Here is a 23,047-nt window from a genome sequence, read left to right as displayed (position 1 = left end):
TTCATTTTAATGGTCAAGCTGAAGATGTTCAAGCAGCCAGTGGGAATGGGCCAAGATGGCCACCAAGTGCCCTCCCAATGCCTAGACTCTCCAAATGTTCTGGGCACCCATTTCCAGACCCTCTTGAAGAAGACCAGGAAGCAGGAAGGCCTCTAGTTAAAGCCAGAGGGTTTCATGGTTCCTATAGGGCCAGGCTCCCCTCTCCTCTCCAGGAAGGAGGTGTGTGCAGGGGAGTGTGAGTTCACACCTGTGCTCCAGCATACACCAGCTATGAGGGTGTCATCTTCCAACCCGCTGCATGTGTGGCTTCCTGGCATCCCACAGGTACAACTCTGCATCTTCATCCCACACACATGTGCACACATGCACACCTGCAGACACTTGGGAATTCACACTTGGACACACAGACGAGCCCCATTTGGAACTTCAGGGATGTACTCCCAAAGACCCCCATACTTTGAGGGATTTGTCCTGCACCGTGGAAATTGGGGCACAGGCAGGGTTGGACACCTCATGAGTTCACTTGCAGGCCCCATCTGGGGTTCACTCCCTCAGGCCAGTGGGGGAAGTCACCCTTGGTTCTCCTCCCACTGGAACCTCGCTTCTCCTTTGACACTCCACCATTAGGCTCCCATTGCCTCCGGTGGCCCCTGCATTCCCCTCTCCCATGCAGCCCCCACCCAGGCCTCTTGTTCCCTTGACCAAAGTCTATCTGTCCTGAGTCCCCCGAGGGATGCCAAGGGGTGAAGTGGCAGGTGGCTTGTCCTGCTCACATGTTGAGACTCCCAGGAAATAACTCTGGCTTCCTGAAGTAGGGACTTCCAGAGTCAGATACTCAGAGGAGTCAGTGAGGCCCTTGAACAGAAATCTAAATTGTTCTCCATAGGTCATTCTGTCCTGTGACGTCTCAGCTAACAGATCCCAGGATCCCCATCCCAGGCTCCAGAACCCACCTGGTGGTAGCTGGCTGTAACTGCAGACCAAGGTGCCTCTGCTTTGCCCACAGATCTGTTCCCACAGAAGTGTGCTGCCCCGGGTGCCAAGGCCTGGGATACCAGGGTGAAATGATGTGACTTGTGGCTTGCACACTGGAGGGAGGCATGATGCTGAAAAGCCTAACCTCTTACTTTGCTTGCATTTGCAGCAGAGGCCTGAGGCCCCTTTCCTGAGATTTCAGTCCCCCTAATCAAAGACATGCAAACACAGCCATGGCAGTTTCTGTGGGCCAGCCCTGGGCTTGAGGCATTATTTTTATTTTTATTTTTGAGACGCGGTTTCGCTCTTGTGGCACAGGCTGGAGTTCAATGGCTCACTGCAACCTCCACCTCCGGGTTCAGGCGATTCTCCTGCCTCGGCCTCCTGAGTAGCTGGGATTACAGGCGCCCACCAGCACGCCTGGCTAATTTTTTGTATTTTTAGTAGAGATGGGGTTTCACCATGTTGACCAGGCTTGTCTTGAACTCCTGACCTCATGTGATCCACCCGCCTCGGCCTCCTACAGTGCTGGGATTACAGATGTGAGCCACTGCACCTGGCAGAGAGCTGTTTTAAGGGTCCTGAAATCTGACATGGTATGCCAACATGGAAATGACTGTCATGGAGAAAGATCTTTGTTCTAGAAACAAGAGGCAGGGTGCGCCGTGCAGAGCTGCACAGGAAAGCACCGGGTTGGTCAGGAGGCAGAGGGAAGGAGGGGAAAACATGAGCAAGACCCTTTATTGTGGTTTCCATGGGAAGGAATGGGTGAGGCAAGGTAAGCAGGCTTAGGATTGGTTGGTTTGACAACTGCAGCAGGTGCTGGGGTATAAGGACTTTCCCTAGTTGTCTGGTGTCTGGCCTTGGGATGATCAGGGCAGTTGGATACTGGTCCTGAGTAAGAGAGCCTAATAAAGGAGGTGTTTGTGGGTGTGGGCTCTGGATTGGGTGGTGTGCGTTTGCAAGGGACCTCCTGGGTGAGTTGTTTACTATCTCCAGGAACTGGTTAACCCTAGGTGGGGCAGTCCATCTGGGAAGAGCAAGGCCCCAAGATCTCAAAGCATCCGAGTACAGAAAAGCAAAGGCGCTGGGCGTGGTGGCTCACGCCTGTAATCCTAGCACTCTGGGAGCCTAAGGCGGGCAGATCACGAGGTCAGGAGTTCGAGACCAGCCTGGCCAACATGGTGAAACCCTGTCTCTACTAAAAAGACAAAAATTAGCCAGGCATGGTGGCAGGCACCTGTAATCCCAGCTACTCAGGAGGCTGAGGCAGAAGAATCACTTGAACCTGGGAGGCAGAGGTTGCAGTGAGCAGAGAATGTACCATTGCATTCCAGCCTGGGCAACAGAGTGAGACTCCATCTTAAAAAAAAAAAAAAGCAAAGACATGCTTAATACAAGGGCCGACTATATATCAAGCATACATAGGAAACAGGCAGTGAACAAAATGTACAGTCTGGGTATTTGTGGGGTTCATATCCGGTGGGAAAACAGGCGATGAGCAGACAAACAAACCTGTAGTTTGAAAGTATATTGTATTTTTTCAACAAATATTTTATGGCTACCCTGTGTGCCAGGCCTGGTTCTAAGCATTGATATATGATGCACAGAACAGATCAAGTCCCTGTTTTCAGCACATGCATGTTCTAGTGGAGGGAGACCGCAATAAATGAACAAAAAAAAAAAAAAAAAAAAGAAAAGAAAAAGAAAAGAAAATTCGAGCCCAGGCACGGTGGCTCACACCTGTAATTCCAGCACTTTGGGAGGCCAAGGCAGGCAGATCACTTGAGGTCAGGAGTTCGAAACAAGCCTGGCCATCATGGGGAAACCCCGTCTCTCTGAAAAATGCAAAAATTAACCGGGCGTGGTGATGGGTGCCTGTAATCCCAGCTACTCAGGAGGCTGAGGCGGGATAATCGCTTCAATCCGGGAGGCAGAGGTTGCAGTGAGCCGAGATCGTGCCATTGCACTCCAGCTTGGGCAACAAGAGCGGGACTCCATCTCAAAAAAAAGAAAAAGAAAAAAAGAAATATCAGTGACAAGAAGTAAAACAGGATCAAGGGATTAAAAAAAAGGACTGGAGAGTTATTCCAGATAAGATGATCAGCGGAGTCTTCTCTGAGGAAGTGATGTTTGAGCAAGACGTGAGTGAGGAGAAGGAGCCAGCCACACAAAAGCCTGGGCGAAGAGAATTTATGCAGAAAGAGACCAGAGTAAAGGGCCCTGGAGTGATGCGGAGCTTGGTGCTGTGGCCCCGAGGGGAAGCCAGCTAGTCTTGAGGCAGGAGAATAGGGTCTGGAGGCAGGGAACATAAGGCTGATTCACACTGACTTTCTAGAAGTAAATCAAAAGGAAAACCCCAACTTTCCATGTCGAAGTAACAAAAGGACCAGAGGCTACTCCGTTTGCAATCTCGGCTTTTCTGTGTGGCACATGAAAAACTGAAAGTACCTCTAATTGGTCCCTTCTTCCCACAACCAGTCAGGCTGCTCCGGGGGCCAAGTCTTCATTTGCATAGGAGTATAACTTTGTAACTTCACTTCAGCCTCTGATTGATCACTTTCCACAACCAATCAGACATTTGCATAAGGCATAACTTGTAACTTCAGCCTCTCATTGGTCACTTTCCACAACCAATCAGACTGATCACGGGCGGCTCCTTCATTTACACAGGGTGTACACCAAATAAGCAATGGGAAACCTTTAGAAGGTATTTAAACCCTAGAAACTTCTGTAAAGAGCCTCTTGAGTTTCTTTGCTTGGGTCGTTCATCGCCCTGTGGAGTGTACTTTCGTTTTCAATAAATCTCTGCTTTTGTTGCTTTATTCTTTCCTTGCTTTGTCTGTGTGTTTTGTCCAAGACGCCAAGAACCTGGGCACCCTCCACCGGTAACAGTCTGGCTGCAGCATATTGAGTAAGGCAGTGGGTTAGGACGAGCGTGAGGTCAGAGACAGGCAGGAGTCTAGAAGTGTTGGAAGCAGGGAAGTGATTTAATCTGTTTTTAAAGCTCCCTCTGGCTGCCGTGTGGAGATTGGATGAAGGAAGGACAAAAGTAGAATTAGGAAGACAAGCTAGGAGGTTATCTCCCTGGTAAGAGATGCCGTTGATCAGCCTGGGGCAGTGGCTGCAGAGATGCACAAATGTGGTGGCATCAGTGAATCTTAGACCTTTTCTGCCACTGAAATTACATAGGGAGTTAAAACATGCACAGACTTCTGGACCTTACCTTTGCAGAACCTCATGAAAGGAAAATAAATCTTGGGGCCACAAAATCACTAAGCTAAAGGGAAAAGTAAGTCAAGCTGGGAACTGCTTAGGGCAAACCTGCCTCCTGTTCTATTCAAAGTCACCCATCTGCTCACTGAGATAAATGGATACCTGATTGCCTCCTTTGGAGACGCTAATCAGAAACTCAAAAAAAAAAAAAAAAAAAAAAAAAAATCAACCGTTTGTTTCTTATCTACCCATGACCTGGAAGCCCCTTCCCAGCTTAGGGTTGTCCCGCTTTTCCGTGCTGAATCAATGTTCATCTCACATATGTTGATTGATGCTTCATGTCTCCCCAAAATGTATGAAACCAAACTGCGCTCCAACCACCTTGGGCACGTGTTGTTAGGACCTCCTGAGCTTGTGCCACAGGCACACATCCTCAATCTTGGCGAAATAAACTTTCTAAATTAACTGAGACCTGTCTCAGATATTCGGGGTTTACAGCCTCAATGCCTAAGGAATCTATACTTTTTACAAAGCCCCCTGGGATGTGCTGCTCTGTCTCCGGGTACCCACTTGTCTACTGGTGGTAAAGGGGTAAATGTGGCCAGGCTCGGTGGCTCATGCCTGTAATCCCAGCACTTTGGGAGGCCAAGATGGGCGGATCACTTGAGTTCAGGAGTTCAAGATCAGGTTGGGCAACACGGTGAAACCTTGTCTTCACAAAACAAGTACAAAAAAATTAGCCGAGCCTGGTGGCATGTGCCTGTAGTCCAAACTATTCAAGAGGCTGAGGTGGTAGGATTACCTGAGCCCAGGAGGTCAAGGCTGCAGTAAGCCATAATCGTGTCATTGTACTCCAGCCTGGGTGACAAAGACCCTGTCTCAAAATAAATAAATAAATAAATAAATAAATAAATAAATAAATAAGGGTGCGTGTGATGATGCAGAAAGAGGATGGGGGAGGGGGAGTCTGCCGTTTTGGATTCTAGTCCCAGCTACAGGTCTGTTTGGGGGGCTCGGTGCCCCCAAGTGATCATCAGGGATAGCAATGCCTACCTCAAAGATGGGCTGAAAGTGAGGAATACATAACATAGTATCTGTAATGCACTCAGCAAAGGACTAGCCGAAGCACTCGGGTTATGTTTGGTAAAGGGTGCAGGCTCTGGGGTAAATCGCGTGCAGCTGGAACACGCATCGGCTTTGCTGCCATCTGCTAATGTGAATTCCATTCCTTTTGGGGCCTCGATTTCCTCCTCCATAAACTGGTATCCACAATGCCAACCTTGCGACAGGCTCCGTGAATGTGAACGCTGTGAGAGTGCGCGTCTCTCCCTCCCGGGAAGAACTTGGATGGTGTCAGGACTACACTCTCGCTCCGCCTAGGGCCGCTCGCTGGGCCTGGCTTCCTGGCCGCCGGGCTACGCGGGCTCAAAGGACACCATCGCCCTCTTATGGCCCCGGCAGTACTGGACCAAGGGGCTGGGCTCTAGCGCCTTCCTCCAAGCACGGCGGAGGGCGAGGGTCTGGCCGCCCACTTACCTAGGGCCTTGGGGCACTAGCATTCACGTCACGGACTGCCTGGCAGGGCTGACTTTCTTAAGTGTGGTCGTGCGCCTTGCTTAAGTGGAAGAAATGCTGTCGCTTTGGAGATTTATAAAACAATTGGTTCGATGGATCTTTCTTCAGGAGGCAGACTTGGTTTACCTGCTTTTCTGACCACAGTTGATGTAAATGATTTCATTTAATCCTCTTTAGAGTCCCTGTGCATGGGGAATTACCATTCCCAATTAGTTTGTTGTGAATGTAGGGCAAGGAGAGGGAGACGGTAGTGGGGAACGGGAGAAGGGGCGAGGGGTACGCTCCTATTAAAACGGAGCCGCAGCAAAACCCACAGAGACATGTCTGTTCCCTGCTGAATCCTTAGAACAGCGCCTGGCACACACAGAGCACTCAACTCGCTGTGTAACTAAATGCAAGCCATCTTCGTATTATGTGTGCACTTCCCTTCCCTACCAAATATACCTGGCTTGCAAGGTTTGACCTATACTGTTAGACGATTTTTAACTTGTTTCCAAAAGAAATATTGGAGTAAATTAGCTTGCTTAAAGAAGTCTTTATGAAAGAACAGAACCAAGTGAGAAGTATCTGGAGCCCGGTTTGGAGGTATAGATGATGATGCTGAGCCAGCACCCACGGGGCGGCAGCAATGTAGAATACTGGGGCTACTAGGAACCGTGTGGACGGGGGCTCTTCTCTCTGTTCAAATAGTGTTTTCTGTAGATCCCATCTCTCCATCCTCCTGAGCTCTCTCTTAGAAAATACCGGATTTCAGCAGCTTAGAATCGGACAGAAACTCAGAGGTCCGTTTCTCAATTATCGCTAACTCTTGTAAACAATAAATGGGATGGTGAGTACAAGACAGTTTTGGTAAAAAGTCACACCCCACACAACGTGAGATTGTATTATTCCACGGGTGCTCCCTTGCCAATAGTAAACATGGCAGCTCGGCTCCCTTCCCTTCGGGTTCGCCTTAGTGTTGCCAATTGTAAACATGGCCTCCAGACCGTGAGTTCTCATTGGCAGCTGCTCTGAGTCCCCGCCCTTCCCCGCCCCTCCGAACGCGGCCAGGAGTTGCGGAGTCGGATATCGCGGCTCCCGGCTGAGCTGCGCCTGCGCAACTCATTGGCGCCAAGATGGCGATGGAGATGAGGCTTCCAGCGGCTCGCAAGCCTCTTAGCGAGAGACTGGGTCGCGACACTAAGAAACATCTAGTGGTGCCGGGGGACACAATCACTACGGACACGGGATTCATGCGGTACGTGGGGACTTGGGGGAGTCGAGGCTTCATAGAGCGGCTTCAGGGCTCTCTGCACGTGGTCCAGGCCTCGTATCCCGGTGTGTCTAACTCCCCGCGGGACCCCAGGCACTTGGTCTGAGCATCCTACTCGCCTCGCTTCCGAGCCTCGCGCTTCTTGCCCCCTGCGTCTTGTGTGTCCCCTTCTGCGTTTGTCTCAGCTCCCTGAAACCCTCCACTCCTGACCTCTGGTGGCTGTGACTTTTGGGTCTTCTGCCTGAAGTCCAAATCTTGGAGCCTTCCTTGTAGGAGACCTGGAAAACCGGGGAGGTTTAGGCGCAGGCTCTCTTTCCAGTTTTCAGCTCTCTGAGGGGACGGTGGGTGTTCTTGGCCGCCTCCTCTTCAGTTTAGAATCCGTAATTGTTCGAGCTTAGGGCAAACAGTTACATTGTGCTGCCTGCACCCATTTATACACATTTTGAATCCAAGGGGTGCAGTACAGTGTGTTGTAGTTAAGAGGGCAGGCTCTTTTTTTTTTTTTTTTTTTTTGAGACAGAGTTTCACTCTTTTTGCCCAGGCTGGAGTGCAATGGCGCGATCTCAGCTCACTGCAACCTCCGCCTCCCAGGTTCAAGCGATTCTCCTGCCTCAGCCTCTCGAGTAGCTGGGATTACAGGCATGTGCCACCATGCCTGGCTAATTTTTGTATTTTTAGTAGAGACGGGGTTTCTCCATGTTGGTCAGGCTGGTCTTGAACTCCCGACCTCAGGTGATCCACCCTCCTCAGCCTCCCAAAGTGCTGGGATTACAGGCGTGAGCCACCGCGCCCGGCCGAGGGCAGGCTCTTGAGTCAGACAGTTGGGGTTCCAGTCCAGCTACCATCACATCTTATTAGCGGCATTGCCTCTCCACGGTCAGTTTCCTCATCTGTAAGATAGTGATAATAACAGTATGATACGGTAATGAGGATTAAATGAGATAATTATGTAAGAAAAGAAGTAAAACCAGCCATTATATCATCATCATAGATAACACTAGCGTTTCAACCTTTTTTTTCTGTACATGTATCTATACAAGGGGCACAGCATTCATAGCATTGCCCTTTAACCTGTTAGTTTAAGGCTAGTGGATCCTAGGAAATATTTTTTTTTCATTTTTGAGACGGAGTCTCTCTGTCGCCTAGGCTGGAGAGCAGTGGTGGGATCTCGGCTCACTGCAACCTCTGCCTCCTGGGTTCAAGCAATTCTCCTGTCTCAGCCTCCTGAGTAGCTGGGATTACAGGCACCTGCCACCATGCCCAGCCAATTTTTGTATTTTTAGTAGAGATGAGGTTTCACGATGTTGGCCAGGCTGATCTCGAACCCTTGACCTCAAGTGTGATCTGCCCACCTTGGCCTCCCAAAGTGCTGGGAGTACAGGCATGCCCAGCCCCTAGGAAATTTTTTTTTTTTTTTTTTTTAATGAGACAGAGTCTCACTCTGTCGCCCAGGCTGGAGTGCCGTGGCACAGTCTCAGCTCACTGCAACCTCCGCCTCTGGGATTCAAGCAATTCTCCTGCCTCACCCTCCTAAGTAGCTGGGATTCCAAGCGCACGCCACTATGCCCGGCTAATTTTTGTATTTTTAGTAGAGACGGGGTTTCACCATGTTGGTCAGGCTGGTCTCAAACACTTGACCTCGTGATCCACCCACCTCGGCCTCCCAGAGTGCTGGGATTATAGGCGTGAACCACCGCACCTGGCCAGGAAATCTTAAGATTCATTCTTTCGTTAATGCTTTCAACATATATTTATATTTTGTGCAGTTGGGATATAACGGCAGAGTGAAAAATCTCTGTCCTGGTGGAGTTATAACGGAGAATGTTAGGCAATAATGCAATGGGGAAAAACGTGGAGCAGGGTCAATGGAATGTGGGGGAGTGGTGGCAACGGGGTGGGCTGTGTTTTCAATGGCACAGTCAAGGTAGGCCTGCTGGAGAAAGTGACACCTGAGCAGACCTGAGTGAGAGGGGTGATTTCCAAGTAGCCAGTCTGGAGAAGGAGCACTGAAGGCAGAGGAAGCAGCCAGCACAGAAGCCAGGCTTTGCAGGGGGAGCTTGTTAGCTTTGAGGAACACATTGTTCTTGAAAGGAGAGAGGTCACCTCGAGTTACCCTGGTATCCTTTCTTTGTACCTTTGCCTTGCATCAGGGGCCACGGAACGTATATGGGAGAAGAGAAGCTCATTGCATCTGTTGCTGGCTCTGTGGAGAGAGTAAACAAGTTGATCTGTGTGAAAGCTTTGAAAACCAGGTGAGAACAAAAGGTGTGTATTCCCTTTCTTGCGGCATCCAGGTTGTACAACCAGGCTTTTTCTGCCCCCTCCATATCCCCTACCCCACCCCTGCCTGCCCTGTCATGCTGTAAGTCTGAGGTTTTGACCATGACTGTAGGTGGGGTGGTGCAGATCAGTGTAGGCTTCAGAGGTTTTCCCATGTTATGTCACCACTCCAAGCCTTGGTTACCTCCTCTGCAAAGTGAGTATAATAGCATGGCCTACTTCACAGGATTTTCTTTTTTTTTTTTGAGACGGAGTCTCGCTCTGTTGCCCAGGCTGGAGTACAGTGGCACAGTCTGCACGCTGCAACCTCTGCCTCCCGGGTTCAAACGATTCTCCTGCCTCAGCCTCCCAAGTAGCTGGGATTACAGGCACTCGCCACCACGCCTGGCTAATTTTTTTATACTTTTAGTAGAGACAGGGTTTTACCATGTTGGCCAGGCGGGTCTCGAACTGCTGACTTCAGAAGATTTCCCCCCCACTTGGCCTCCCAAAGTGCTGGGATTACAGATGTGAGCCACTGCGGCTGGCCTAGGATTTTCTTTAGAATTCAGTGAGATGGTGCATGTAAAGTATTTAGCACAGGGCCTGATACCTAGAAGCATTCAATGAAGATTAGCCCCAGAAAGCAAGCCAGTGAGGTTAGAACAGAGTGAGTGAGGGAGAGAGTAGGGGCAGATATGAGCAGAAAGCTGAGGCGGGCAGACATGGGCCTGCCTTGTAGCCAGAGTAAGCATTTCGGCTTCTACTTTGTGTAATCTGGGAAGCCCCTGGAAGGGGTGGAGCAGAGGAGGGACTTGATCTGGACTTAAGCTCACTGTGGCTGCCGATGGGAGATTGAAGGGGGACAGAGCAAGCTTAGGGAGGTGGATTAGGGACCATACTCATAATCTGAAGTGATGGTGGCTTCGACTAAGGTGGTAGCAGTGGAAGGTGGAGGAGTGATTGGGATCCACATAGATTTTATTTTCTGAGTGTTTTTTTTGAAATCATGAAAAGGTGTTGGGTTTTGTATTCTTTGGACTTTACTGTACATAGGACCCAGTCAACTGTGAATAGAAATAATTTTACTTCTTCCTTTCCAATTTGGATGCCTTTTATTTCCTGCATATGTTTTAAGGGTAGAGCCAGCAGGATTTGCTACTGGACTTGTCCTGAAGTGTGTGAGAGAGAGAGAGGAATCAAAGAACTCTCCAAGGTTTATTGGCCTGAGCAACTGGGGATGGAGTCACCATTGACTGAGATGGGGATAACTCATCCCCTACCTCGGTTTGCTACGGAGGACTGGAGGGGGCTGTGGGAAAGCTTAGTTTTGGGCGTGATACATTTGAAAATGCCTATTAGTTATCTAAATGGCAGAGTTGGGTAGCTGGCAGTTGAGAAGGATTTGGAATTCAGGAGAGTGGCACAGTGACAGCACAGAGTGGTATTTTAATGGTATTAGATTGAGTGGCCGAAAAGCGAAGAGGTCTAAGGACTTGGCCTCAGCACCGAGTACGTCTCATTAGAATTGTGGATGAGGAGCTAGCAAAGGGGCTTGAGAGGAGCAGGCAGTGAGTGAGTGGGGGAGACATGAGCAGACTCATGCGGTTGGCGTCTGGCTCAGATTTCCTTTCTCTTCCTTTGGCTGGTGCAGAACTCATCCGTGTGCCACAGGAAAATAGTCCATGTTTTCCAGTGTCATGTAATTGAACAAAATAGGGGTTTTTTTTGGCTAAATGAACTACTTGAATAGCGATTTGTTTGAGGTTAATGGAGACTTTATACATGGAGGAATGTTTGAAGTTAGCAATTTCTGAAAATAAGTCCAGACAATATAGTTACATGAATTTGCTGAATGTGACGCCTATTCAAGGCTTTCACTCTGTTAAACCAACATCTCAAATGGTGTGTGGTCTTGTCAGAAAGTCTGCTCACAGATGCACGAATCCCTTGTGTTTTATCTTTCAGATACATTGGTGAAGTAGGAGACATTGTAGTGGGAAGAATCACAGAGGTAACGTCAATATCAGATTGGTGTTTACAAAGTCGAGGCAGGCTGGCGATTGTATTCATGGGACAGTCATTCCACTTGTAGTTACATGAAAAAGGCATTCGTTGCATTTGGCTATTGTGTGGCCTCTGATGTAAATATGTGGCTTGTTCGATTTGGGATTACTGGTTACTTTCTTTTTCTTTTTTTGAGATGGAGTCTCGCTCTGTTGCCCAGGCTGGAGTGCAGTGGCGCGATCTTGGCTCGTTACAACCTCCGCCTCCAGGGTTCAAACGATTCTCCTATCTCAGCCTCCTAAGTAGCTGGGATTATAGGCACCTGCCACCACGCCCGGCTAATTTTTGTATTTTTAGTAGAGACGGGGTTTCATCATATTGGTCAGGCTGGTCTCAAACTCCTGACCTTAAGTGAGCCACCACCTCGGCCTCCCAAAGTACTGGGATTACAGGCGTGAACCACCGCACCCAGCCTTACTGGTTACTTATGATGTGAACTCCTGTCCCTGGAGCATGTGTCCAGGTGTGGAACTTGGCTTATAGGTTCAACAGAAGAGGTGGAAGGTGGAGACCAACTCCAGGCTGGATTCGGTCTTGCTGCTCTCGTCCATGAACCTTCCTGGAGGAGAGCTGGTAAGGGCTACAGCTGGGGCCATGGACTGGAGCCCAGTGGGCTGGGGGGAGCTGTGGGACCCTTTGTTCCACCAGAGGACTTTGCTTTACACTGAGGTTACCCCTTTGACTCCCGTTTGTCTGCTGTGAAGTTTGCTGTCTGGATGTGTATGTAGACTTTTCACCCTGTCCAGGTCTCCCGAAAGAGGGAGCAGTTGGCATACGGTAGGATCAGAAACATCCATGGGGTGGGATCCCAACAGAGAGTTGGGGAGAGAAGCTCTTAGATGCTGCTTGTTAATAGCTTTCCTTTTCTGGACGTATCAGCTTTGCACAGTGAAGATGTTCCTTGGAAAGCTGTCTTTACATTAGTTTTTTGTGAATTGAAAGGCATTTGGTTATTCCAGACAACCACAGTAACTAAGCCACAGCCTTTTGTAAAATACCATGGTTCACCTTTATCTTCAGTCCAGCATGTATTTACAGAGAGGCTTACTGTGCCAAGCTCTGTGCCAAGTGCCAAGCACGACTGAGTTCCCTAGCAGGGGATATAAGATAACTGACCCAGTATCTGGCAGTAGAAGAATAAATAAGCTGTGGTTATACAAAAGGAGTGGTTCATTCCAGTGAGAGAAGCTCGTAGGAAAGACAGGATGGAGAGACTTTAAATAACTAGTTCAGGGAATCTGAGATAAAGGGAAATGTGTGAGCAGAGATATATCCAAGCAGGAGTTAGTCTGGTCCTGCTGGACCACAGAGAGCTGTCATGGAAGATGAGTGTGGAAATGTTGGCTGGGTGAGATTGGGAGGGGTTGGAATGCTCCTCAGGGAAGGGAGGGAAAGAGGAAGAGAAGAGGACTATGGAAAAGTCTCTTGCGATGGAAAGTCGTGATTATCACTCATTCCCCTCAAGTGGCTCGGGTTACCTACTTTTGCCATAGTTCTCAGTGTTTGAGTATTGTGGTTGGCCTCAAAAATCTCAAAAGGAAGTGAAAGAGAAAGAAGTGATGGAGACCTTTCTGAGGACCTGGCTTCAGTAATGTCATTTCTTTGTGTATTTCAGAGGAGAAGATCTGCAGAAGATGAGCTTGCGATGAGAGGTTTCTTACAGGAAGGGGACCTCATCAGTGTATCCTGTGCTTTGCACTGCAGCCTCTTCATGCTTTTCTGTGGGGCTGGGAAATGGGCCTTCCATTGTATGTCTCTGACGGAAGAACCGTTAGACCAGGTGTCGGGCTCTGCTGTGTCCTTTCTCGGTCTCCTTAACTCAGGCTGACTCCCCAGCTCTTGTTCAGACCTGCTGCTAAGTCATTTCTTTGGGTCTTGTAACTTATGGTAGCCTGTGCTTTAGGCTTTTGTTAATGATGTTAACTTTTAGCCCAGGGAGTGGAAGAGGTGTTGTTCACATCAAGATATTAATGACAGGCCGAGTGTGGTGGCTCATGCCTGTAATCCCAGCGCTTTGGAAGGCCAAGGAGGGAGGATTGCTTGAGCCTAAGAGTTCAAGACCAGCCTGGGCAACATAGCAAGACCCCCTCTCTACAAAAAAATAAAAATAAAAAATTAGCCGGGCATGGCGGCACATGCCTAGCTACTCAGGAGGCTGGGGCCGGAGGGTTGCTTGAGCCCAGGAGCTCAAGGCTACAGTGAGCTCTGATCACACCACTGCATTCCAGCCTGGGTGACAGTGCACGACTCTGTCTCTATTATATGTTATTTAAAATTTTTTTTTTTTTTTTAAGACAGAGTCTTGCTCTGTTGTCCAGACTGGAGTGCAGTGGCGTGATCTCAGCTCACTGCAACTTCCGCCTCCCGGATTCAAGCAATTCTGCTTTAGCCTCCCGAGTAGCTGGGATTACAGGTGTGTGCCATGCCCTGGTAATTTTTGTATTTTTAGTAGGGACGGGGTTTCACCATATTGGCCAGGCTGGTCTTGAACTCCTGACCTCAGGTGATCTGCCCACCTTGACCTCCCAAAGTGCTGGGATTATAGGCATGAGCCACCATGCCTGGCCTTTAATTTAATTTAATTTAATTTATTTTTTTGAGACGGAGTTTCGCTCTTGTTGCCCAGGCTGGAGTGCAATGGTGCGATCTTGGCTCACCACAACCTCTGCCTCCTGGGTTCGAGCGATTCTCCTGCCTCGGCCTCCTGAGTAGCTGGGATTACAGGCACCTGCCACTACGCCCAGCTAATTTTGTATTTTTAGTAGAGACGGGGTTTCTCCATGTTGGTCAGGCTGGTCTAGAACTCCCGACCTCAGGTGATCCACCCGCCTCAGCCTCCCAAAGTGCTGGGATTACAGGCATGAGCCACCGCGCCTGGCCTTCTGTCTCTATTTTTTTAAAAAAGATATTCATGACAACCAAGGGGAGAAGTGAGGTCCCAGTGATGTCCTCTGGGTCTGTCTAAGATTGTTGAGCCTGGACCATTGGAGAGGGGAGGAAAAGATGGAGGTGTGGGGTCAAGGGGCAGAGGCTGCAGAGGACAGGACAGTGTGTGGCCGAGGCTACTGTTTGTTCCTTCATCACCCTGGCCAGGCTGAGGTCCAGGCAGTGTTCTCTGATGGAGCTGTCTCTCTGCACACGAGGAGCCTGAAATATGGAAAAGTAAGTTGGGCTCTTGATGTTCCTGTTTGCTGACTGAGATTGCAAGGCTATTTCTTAATCCCTATAGCTCTCTGGAATTCTGGCCTAAAGAACCCCAGTAGCTAAGCATTAATAGAGGTTGGCATCCCACAAACTGATCGTGTTCCTTAAACATAACATGAGGGTTCACAGGTCAGGGTTCACAGGGTCATGGGTCAGTAGCTTTGTAAAGAACAAGTTTTATCCTTTTTCTCCAGGGAGACTGACTCTTTGGACAGAGGAGCCCGTCCAACTGTGGGCTGGGAGGTGCAGCTGTCTCTCTCCCTCCAGGGGGCGCTGCAGCTCAGCACTGGGGCCGGGGCTGAGGCGGTCCTGGGAACAAAGGGAGGCTGGGCCTGGAGAAACAACCCTTGGACAAGCGTCCAGTCAGTCCAGTGGATGTTATTGCTGGCAAAGCTTGCTCTGTCATCTGAGCCTCTAAATGGAATTTCACTGCTTTTCTTGTACGAGGTTGCATTATTGAAGCTATTTATTATTTTAAGGAGAGCATACTTCCTAAAACAAATTAGGATTTACTAGTCTCTCAGCTTTATCTGGGTGAACACTTTTATTTTCTGAGTGGAACAAAACCTCTTCCCTTAATGGAGTGGCTGCAGCCAGCCACGTTCAAGTACATGGAGTAGGCAGAGGACTGCTGCAGTATGCTGACTTTCGCAACCCTGGGTCCTGTGGACTCGCCCTTGGCAGGACATGCACTTGAGCTGGCCTGCCAGGACCAGACATGGATTTGCACCCAGCTCCACCCAGCTCCTTACCTACCCAGAGGCACACATCTCACAGGCAAGATGAGTGTTTGGGGTTCAGGTATGAGCTAGGGTCCTGGAACAACACAGTGCTACTGGACCAGCAGGAGGCTTCAGCTCCCTCATTGGCTTCAACTTCTCTAATGTCTGGCACCTGAGTTCTGGCTTAGAGTGCAAGGGAGACTGTAAAGGGAAATGACAGAGAAGAGCATTGAAAGTCACCTTCTGCTGGGATGTATGAATAGCCTCTGAGTCCCCAAGTGTTCTCTGCAAAAATGTGTACTATGGGTGTGCGTATAGGCGACAGCAATTGTAAACAGGAAGGACACCAATTTGAATATACTTAGGATGTGTATTCTGTAGTCTCCTTTTCATTCATCCCACTGATGATCCTGTAGTGACCTAGCTTTGTGATGTATTTCTTTAGCTAGGTCAGGGGGTTTTGGTCCAGGTTTCCCCCTCCCTGGTGAAACGGCAGAAGACCCACTTCCATGATTTGCCATGTGGTGCCTCAGTGATTCTCGGTAACAACGGCTTCATCTGGATTTACCCAACACCTGAGCACAAAGAAGAGGAAGCAGGGGGCTTCATTGCAAACCTGGAGGTGAGCAAACACTGTGGCCACTGTCGGTGGGAAGGATGGGACTCAGTCTTTGCTGTGTTTTTGTGGCCAGTGAAATTGGTGGTTTTTAGCTCTATTACTGCTGTAGGCTGAGTCACTTTGACTTTCCATCAAGGTGTATTCATGAACCCCATATTATCTTCTCTCTTCTAAGGAGATGAACTCAGTGAATGGTTCGATGTTTGTTGGTGGCGATGGCAAAGTTGCAGGGTAACGCCGAAGAGCCACTGAAGAAGCCATTCTTTTTTCTGTTTGTTTGTTTGTTTGTTTTGTTTTGAGACAGAGTCTCACTCTGTAGCCCAGGCTGGAGTGCAGTGGCGCCATCTCGGCTCACTGCAAGCTCCGCCTCCCGAGTATAAGAGATTCTCCTGCCTCAGCCTCCCGAGTAGCTGGGATTACAGGCGTGCCCCACCATGCTCTGCTAATTTTTGTATTTTTAGTAAAGATGGGGTTTTACCATGTTGGTCAGGCTGGTCTCGAATTTCTGACCTTGTGATCCACCCGCCTCGGCCTCCCGAAGTGCTGGGATTACAGGCATGAGACACTGCGCCCTGCCCCATTCCTTTTAATCTCCCTTGGAGTTAGCTGTTTGGTTGGTTTGGAGTTCCAGGGTGATATTTTCTGATTCATAAGTAATTTATTTGTGATTTTCTGTGGCTGGTCACGTATTTTGGTCCTGTTTATATTTCCCTTCCCTTCTCCTCTGTGTCTCCTTATAGCCTGTCTCTCTTGCTGATCGAGAGGTGATATCCCGGCTTCGGAACTGTGTCATCTCGCTGGTAACTCAGAGGATGATGCTGTATGATACCAGCATCCTCTACTGCTATGAAGCATCCCTTCCACATCAGGTACTCTCCTCAGGACCTCTCACTTCTTCATTGATCTGTGAGCTGCTCTGTTGTTTGCGCAGAGACAATGTGCGTGTCTCCCAATACTTTCCAGACATCCATCAGTATGAACTGGCCTGAAACAGCCCTAATGAGTGTCTGGTAGATCTTTCCCTAAGATACTTGCAGGATTCTCAATGCGTAGTGTCAGTCTAAGGATTTTAGGGCTGGAGGTGTCAGGTGGGACTAGTTTATGAGAGCAACCTCGGACTGCATCTTACCTATCCCAGATTTCAGCCAGCTTTTGGATGGATGTCAGAATAATTGTTCTTGTCGGCTACATCCCAGAGAATCTTGCTGATGTATCAGGCTGCTTTAGCAGATCATATCTTGTAACGCTTAGTCTCTGAGACATGAAAGGAATACAGAAAGTTTATGTTAACGGCTTGATTTATGTTTGGATTGGCTTGGTGGTCTGTTTATGGTTGGTTTCTCTTCTGAACAAATGCCTTTTTCCCTTTTTTAGATCAAAGACATCTTAAAGCCAGAAATAATGGAGGAGATTGTGATGGAAACACGCCAGAGGCTTTTAGAACAGGAGGGATAAGGAGGTGCTCCAGAAGGACAGGACTGTGGACCTTGCAGGAGTGAAGACTGTGATGTGTGGTCCCCATATGTGGCTCAGCGAAGACTCGAGAGGTCATTACTTTGTCTGCATTGACAGCCCTGTGACTGCCTCCAGCCTACAGGCCTGCTTTCTCCTGTCCTAACACCAAGCCTGGGTGGCAGATGAACAGTGCTCCCTTGGGTTGCCGGCTGAGTCCCAGCATTAGGGAATAGTTTCAGGTCTTTCAAAGTGCATGGTGTTCCAGTCGAATGGCCTCCCATCCTGGAATAATATGGAGAATCCTTTGTCTTCCACTCACTGTCATTCACAAGGCACAGTGCCCCATGAAATTGCCCCAGTAGAAAACATGGCATCCCTGACCCCCAAATGGTCTGTTTTGGCCTCCATTCCTATATCCTTTAAATGACTGAGAATGCAGCTGGTAAAGTTGGAAGAATAGTTAACCAAGCAGGCCAGACGCGGTGGCTCATGCCTGTAATCCCAGCACTTTGGGAAGCCGAGGTGGGCAGATCACCTGAGGTCGGGAGTTCGAGACCAGCCTGGCCAACATGGTGAACCCCATCTCTACTAAAAGTACAAAAAATTAGCCAGGTGTGGTGCGCACCTGTAGTCCATAGCTACTCGGGAGGCTGAGGCAGGAGAATCGCTTGAACCTGGGAGGCAGAGGTTGCAGTGAGCTGAAATCTCGTACCGCAGTCTAGCCTGGGTGACAGAGCGAGACTCTGTTTAAAAAAAAAAAACAAAACCAAGCAGACTTTTGCTTGGTTGGAATCTGATTTTCTGTTGCATATTCCTTATAGCCATAGATGCGATTATGTCCATACCAGGCTGCCTTAATCTGTCCTGCTTGGAGGGTGACTTGTAAGATGCTGAATTATTCATAATAGGGTGAATGTTCTGGGTCCATGTACTCTGAGAAACATGAAAATAAACTAAGAAAAATGGAGACTGGAAAAGCAAAGCTGTTTTCCTCCTATAATTGAAGTAGTAGTGCATTAACTTGTGGATAATTCAGGGTTAAAGGATAAAAAGACGCCATAATATCCTTTTTAAAAATGTTCCCCCAACCTACATCAGGGCACCATTTTTCGATAGTCATCAGAAAAAACAATGCACAGGAATTCTCACATTCTTCAGCATGCCACCACGCCTGGCTAATTTTTTGTATTTTTAGTAGAGACGGGGTTTCACCGTGTTAGCCAGGATGGTCTCCATCTCCTGACCTCGTCATCTACCCACCTCATCCTCCCAAAGTGCTGGGATTACAGGCATGAGCCACCATGCCCGGCCTGGTCTAGATCTCTTGACCTCGTGATCCACCCGCCTCAGCCTCCCAAAGTGTTGGGATTACAGGCGTGAGCCACCGCACCCAGCCATATTTTTTGATATTTATAGATGTCTTTTTGTTTTTGAAACAGAGACTCACTCTGTCACCAGGTTGGAGTGCAGTGGCGCAATCTCAGCTCACTGCAACCTCCGCCTCTTGAGTTTAAGCGATTCTCCTGCCTCAGCCTCCCAAGTAGTTGGGATTACAGGCTAATTTTTGTATTTTTAGTAGAGATGGCATTTTACCATGTTGGCCAGGATGGTTTTGATCTCTTGACCTTGTGATCCCCCCGCCTCAGCCTCCCAAAGTGCTGGGATTACAGGCATGAGCCACCACGCCCAGCTATAGATGTCTTAACATCATTGTTTTCTGTTCTTTTGTTCTGGGTGATAATAAGGAGCTGAGGACAGCTGAGGAAGGGCTTGGCAGACAAAATGCCTTCGACAGAGCCCTAACTTTTTAGGAGACAAGGTGTCTAATCCAGGCTGGAGTACACTGGCATGATCATGGCTCACTACAGACTTGGACTCAAGCAATCTTCCTGCCTCAGCCTCCCGAGTAGCTGGGTTTGGTTTTCACCAGGGTCATATGTCAGCTTATTTACCCTCCTTACTCCGTGTCCCCCAGCCTGCCAGCCTATGCTGTTCAGCCAGTATCTGCTGAACGGTGATTACCTACTAAGTGGAACTAATAAAAGTCTATCTAAAAGCAATCTTTAGTGATTAGCTCCTTGCAGTGGCCCGCTAGAGGGCGCCATTGTTAAGTGTAATTCCGGTAGGTTTTTTTTTTTTTTCCAAAAAATGGAATAAACTGAGATCTTTACCTGGGTACTGAATCCCTCTAGCAACTTGGGGTGTTGCTTTAACTGAATCACTTTTAATTAAAATATATGAACTTGAAGGGATTTATTCAATATTTGACAATATTACTCAATATTACTTTTTTCTTTTTTGAGACAAAGTCTTGCTCTGTCCCTCAGGCTGGAGTGCAGTGACGGGATGTCAGCTCACTGCAACCTTCACCTCCTGGGTTCAAGTGATACTCTTGCCTCAGCCTCCTGCATAGCTGGGACTACAGGCGCCCACCACCACGCCTGGCTAATTTTTTTTTGTTTTTGAGATGGAGTCTCACTCTGTCACCCAGGCTGGAGTGCAGTGGTGTAATCTCGGCTCACTGCAACCTCCGCCTCCCAGGTTCAAGCGATTCTCCTGCCTCAGACCTCTTGAGTAGCTGGAACTACAGGCATGTGCCACCACACCCAGCTAATTTTTTGTATGTTTAGTAGAGACGAGGTTTCACTGTATTAACTAGGATGGTCTCTGTCTTCTGACTTCATGATCTGCCCACCTCGGCCTCCCAAAGTGCTGGGATTACAGGAGTGAGCCACCGCGCCCAGCTGAATTTTTATATTTTTGGTAGAGATGGGGTTTCGCCAGGCTGGCCAGCCTGGTCTCGAACTCTTGAACTCGGGTGATCTGCCCGCCTTGGCCTCCTAAAGTGTTGGGATTACAGGTGTGAGCCACCGTGCCCAGCCAAGAAATATTTGTTTCTGATTGTCAGGCATTTGCCAGGCTTTGGATTCTAGTTTTTAAGCCCTTAAAAGTATCATTCAGGGCCTATGTTCTCAGGACCTCTGTGCCTCGGTTTTTAAAAAGGCATCATTCTACAGTATTATACAGGGATTTTAAAAGTACAGTGCATCAGCTGGGGGCGGTGGCTCACACCTGTAATCCCAACACTGTGGGAGGCTGAGGCGGGTGGATCACCTGAGGTCAGGAGTTCGAGATCAGCCTGGCTAACATGGTGACACCCCATCTCTACTAAATATACAAAATGAGCTGGGCGTGGTGGTGGGTGCCTGTAATCCCTCAGGAGGCAGAGTAAGACTGTCTCCAAAAAATAAAAAAAAAAGTACAGTGCATCTCTAGAAAAAAATATTAGAGTCTAGGCATTGGGCATAGGGCTCACCTAAAACGAGAAAATGACAAAGTGGAAAACTAGGGATAGGCCTTCAGATCAAATGCAGTTGACCTCTGCTATGACTCCCAGCAAGCACGGTCCCAATCTTTGTGGAAAACCAAACAAGATCTAGTTTGATTCTCATTAACCCTGTCTCTACAAAAAAAAAAAAAAATCGTAGGTGTGCTGGCATGTGCCTGTAGTCCCAGCTACTTGGGAGGCTGAGGCCAGAGGATCACCAGAACCCAGAAAGTTGAGGCTGCAGTGAGCTGAGATTGTTCCACCACACTCCAGCCTGGCCAACAGAGTAAGGCCCTGTCTTCAAACAAACAAACCAAATTAAACAAAAAACCCAAAACCCTTATAAAGTAAGCTGTAGGACCTCCATTTACCAGTGAAGAAATGAACTCAGAATTAAAGGGACTCGATGAAGCCCCTTTGCAGTTGTGAATCAGTGTAGATTGAAGCTCTAGGGAGGTGTCATAAGTCTGTCCCATCCTCTAAAGGATGGGCTGGGCTGACTGAAAGTTTATGGACCCAGAAATGTAATTCCAGCACTGAGGCTGATGTTTTGTTTAGACGGTTATTTTGTTTATTGCCCATCCCTCCATGTAGGTTCTGTGAGGGCGAGGGTGGGCTTTTTCCCCCACCACTGTGTCTCAGCACCTAAAGCAGTGCTTCACGTACAGGTGTTCAATAAATACTTCTTAAGTGAATTGTTACTTATTTATTTCAAGACATGGTCTCACTCTGTCTCCCAGACTGGAGTGCAGTGGCGCAATCTCAGCTCACTGCATCCTCTGCCTCCCAGACTCAAGCAATTCTCCTGCCTCAGTCTCCTGAGTAGGTGGGATTACAGGCATATGCCACCACACCTGGCTAATTTCTGTATTTTTAGTAGTGAGGGGTTTCACCATGTTGGCCAGGCTGCTCTCAAAACTCCTGACCTCAAGTGATCCGCCTGCCTTGACCTCCCAAAGTGCTGGGATTACAGGTGTGAGCCACCACGCCCGGCCGTGAATTGTTAGTTTAAAAAAATGTGTATTGGCCGGGCACAGTGGCTCACGCCTGTATTCCCAGCACTTTGGGAGGCCGAGGCGGGTGAATCACGAGGTCAGGAGTTCAAGAGCATCCTGCCCAACACGGTGAAACCCCGTCTCTACTAAAAATACAAAAACTTAGCTGGGCATAATGGCAGGCGCCTGTAATCCCAGCTACTCGGGAGGCTGAGGCAGGAGAATTGCTTGAACCCAGGAGGCGGAGGTTGCAATGAGCCGAGATAATGCCACTGCACTCGAGCCCAGGCGGCAGAGTGAGACTCTGTCTATAAAAAAAGAAAAAGTGTATTGGGGTTCTGATTTGACTGCTCAATGTTAAGCTAAACTAGAGAATAAAGAATGCGCGCGGCGGCTCACGCCTGTAATCCCAGCACTTTGGGAGGCTGAGGTGGGTGGATCACGAGGTCAGGAGATCGAGACCATCCTTGCTAACACGGTGAAACCTTGTCTCTACTAAACATACAAAAAACTTAGCCGGGTGTAGTGGCAGGTGCCTGTAGTCCCGGCTACTGCAGAGGCTGAGGCAGGAGAATGGCGTGAACCCAGGAGGCGGAGCTTGCAGTGATCGTGCCACTGTACTCCAGCCTGGACAACAGAGCAAGATTCCGTCTCAAAAAAAAAAAAAAGAATGTGCAGGAAATGACTAAAGTATGAATGGGAATAAAAAGAAAGCACAATCTCCAGAAGGAATAATTAGGATATAATCAGGATAAGATAAGGGATAAATAGGCCAAGTGCAATGGCTCATGTCTATAATCCCAGCACTTTGGGAGGCCAAGAGGGCGGATCACCTAAGGTCAGGAGTTCGAGACCAGCCTGGCCAACATGGCGAAACCCCATCTCTACAGAAATACACAAATTAGCCAGGTGTGTGGTGTGTGCCTGAAATCCCAGCTACTTGGGAGGCAGGAGAATCACTTCGGCCTGGGTGGTGGAGGTCGCAGTGAGCAGAGATCGTGTCACTGCACTCCAGCCTGGGCAACAGAGCGAGACTCTGCCTCAAAATAAATAAGTAAATAATAAATAAATATAATGGGTAAATAAAGGAGAACAAGGGCATTGACAGTTGAAGAATGACACTCCAGATCAGAACTAAGATTGTCAGCCAGATAATTTTGTGAGAGAACAAAGCTAAACCAAATCACATCTGAATTTATAAATTCCAGTTCTAAATCTAGGCACAATTTTTTGTGTTTTCCATTCAGTACCTTCCAAGTAACTAATTCCTATTGAAACCAGTATCAAAAGTAAGTGTCATCTTTCAATGCAGCGGAAATATTTCTAAAATAATATAATAGCTGAATGTACAACACTTATCATGCAGCTGTTCCTCTGATA

At 48.4% G+C, this 23,047-nt stretch overlaps 1 protein-coding gene across 5 annotated transcripts; it reads left to right on the top strand.

The window, feature by feature from the left end:
• The first annotated feature begins 6,860 nt into the window (after positions 1 to 6,860).
• On the top strand, positions 6,861 to 18,326 carry EXOSC2 (exosome component 2). Of its 5 annotated transcripts, none has more exons than XM_005580624.5 (9): positions 6,861 to 7,003; positions 9,169 to 9,270; positions 11,246 to 11,291; positions 11,828 to 11,917; positions 12,960 to 13,025; positions 14,438 to 14,506; positions 15,716 to 15,892; positions 16,630 to 16,758; positions 17,264 to 18,326. In XM_005580624.5, exons 1-9 carry the CDS (start codon positions 6,882 to 6,884, stop codon positions 17,342 to 17,344), a joined length of 882 nt encoding a protein of 293 aa, XP_005580681.1. In that variant the 5' UTR covers positions 6,861 to 6,881; the 3' UTR covers positions 17,345 to 18,326. The 5 variants fall into 5 exon arrangements, with proteins under 5 accessions (XP_005580681.1, XP_073872348.1, XP_073872349.1 ...); XM_074016247.1 differs by having other exon boundaries at positions 9,169 to 9,283; XM_074016248.1 differs by lacking the exon at positions 11,246 to 11,291.
• Positions 18,327 to 23,047: the final 4,721 nt, after the last annotated feature.

Source organism: Macaca fascicularis, chromosome 15 (genome assembly GCF_037993035.2).
Source record: "Macaca fascicularis isolate 582-1 chromosome 15, T2T-MFA8v1.1".
Taxonomy (NCBI): Eukaryota; Metazoa; Chordata; class Mammalia; order Primates; family Cercopithecidae; genus Macaca; species Macaca fascicularis.
Note: the sequence above shows the minus strand (reverse complement) of the source record. Positions and strands in the feature narration are given on the sequence as shown.

What these genes read in the sequence shown, in the direction of transcription:
- EXOSC2 (XM_005580624.5), top strand. Translation starts at nt 6,882, where the DNA reads ATGGCGATGGAGATGAGGCTTCCAGCGGCTCGCAAGCCTCTTAGCGAG. An exon ending in AGGAAGGGGACCTCATCAGT is followed by an intron (nt 13,026 to 14,437) that starts GTATCCTGTGCT and finishes CACCCTGGCCAG; the next exon opens with GCTGAGGTCCAGGCAGTGTT. An exon ending in AAGCATCCCTTCCACATCAG is followed by an intron (nt 16,759 to 17,263) that starts GTACTCTCCTCA and finishes TCCCTTTTTTAG; the next exon opens with ATCAAAGACATCTTAAAGCC.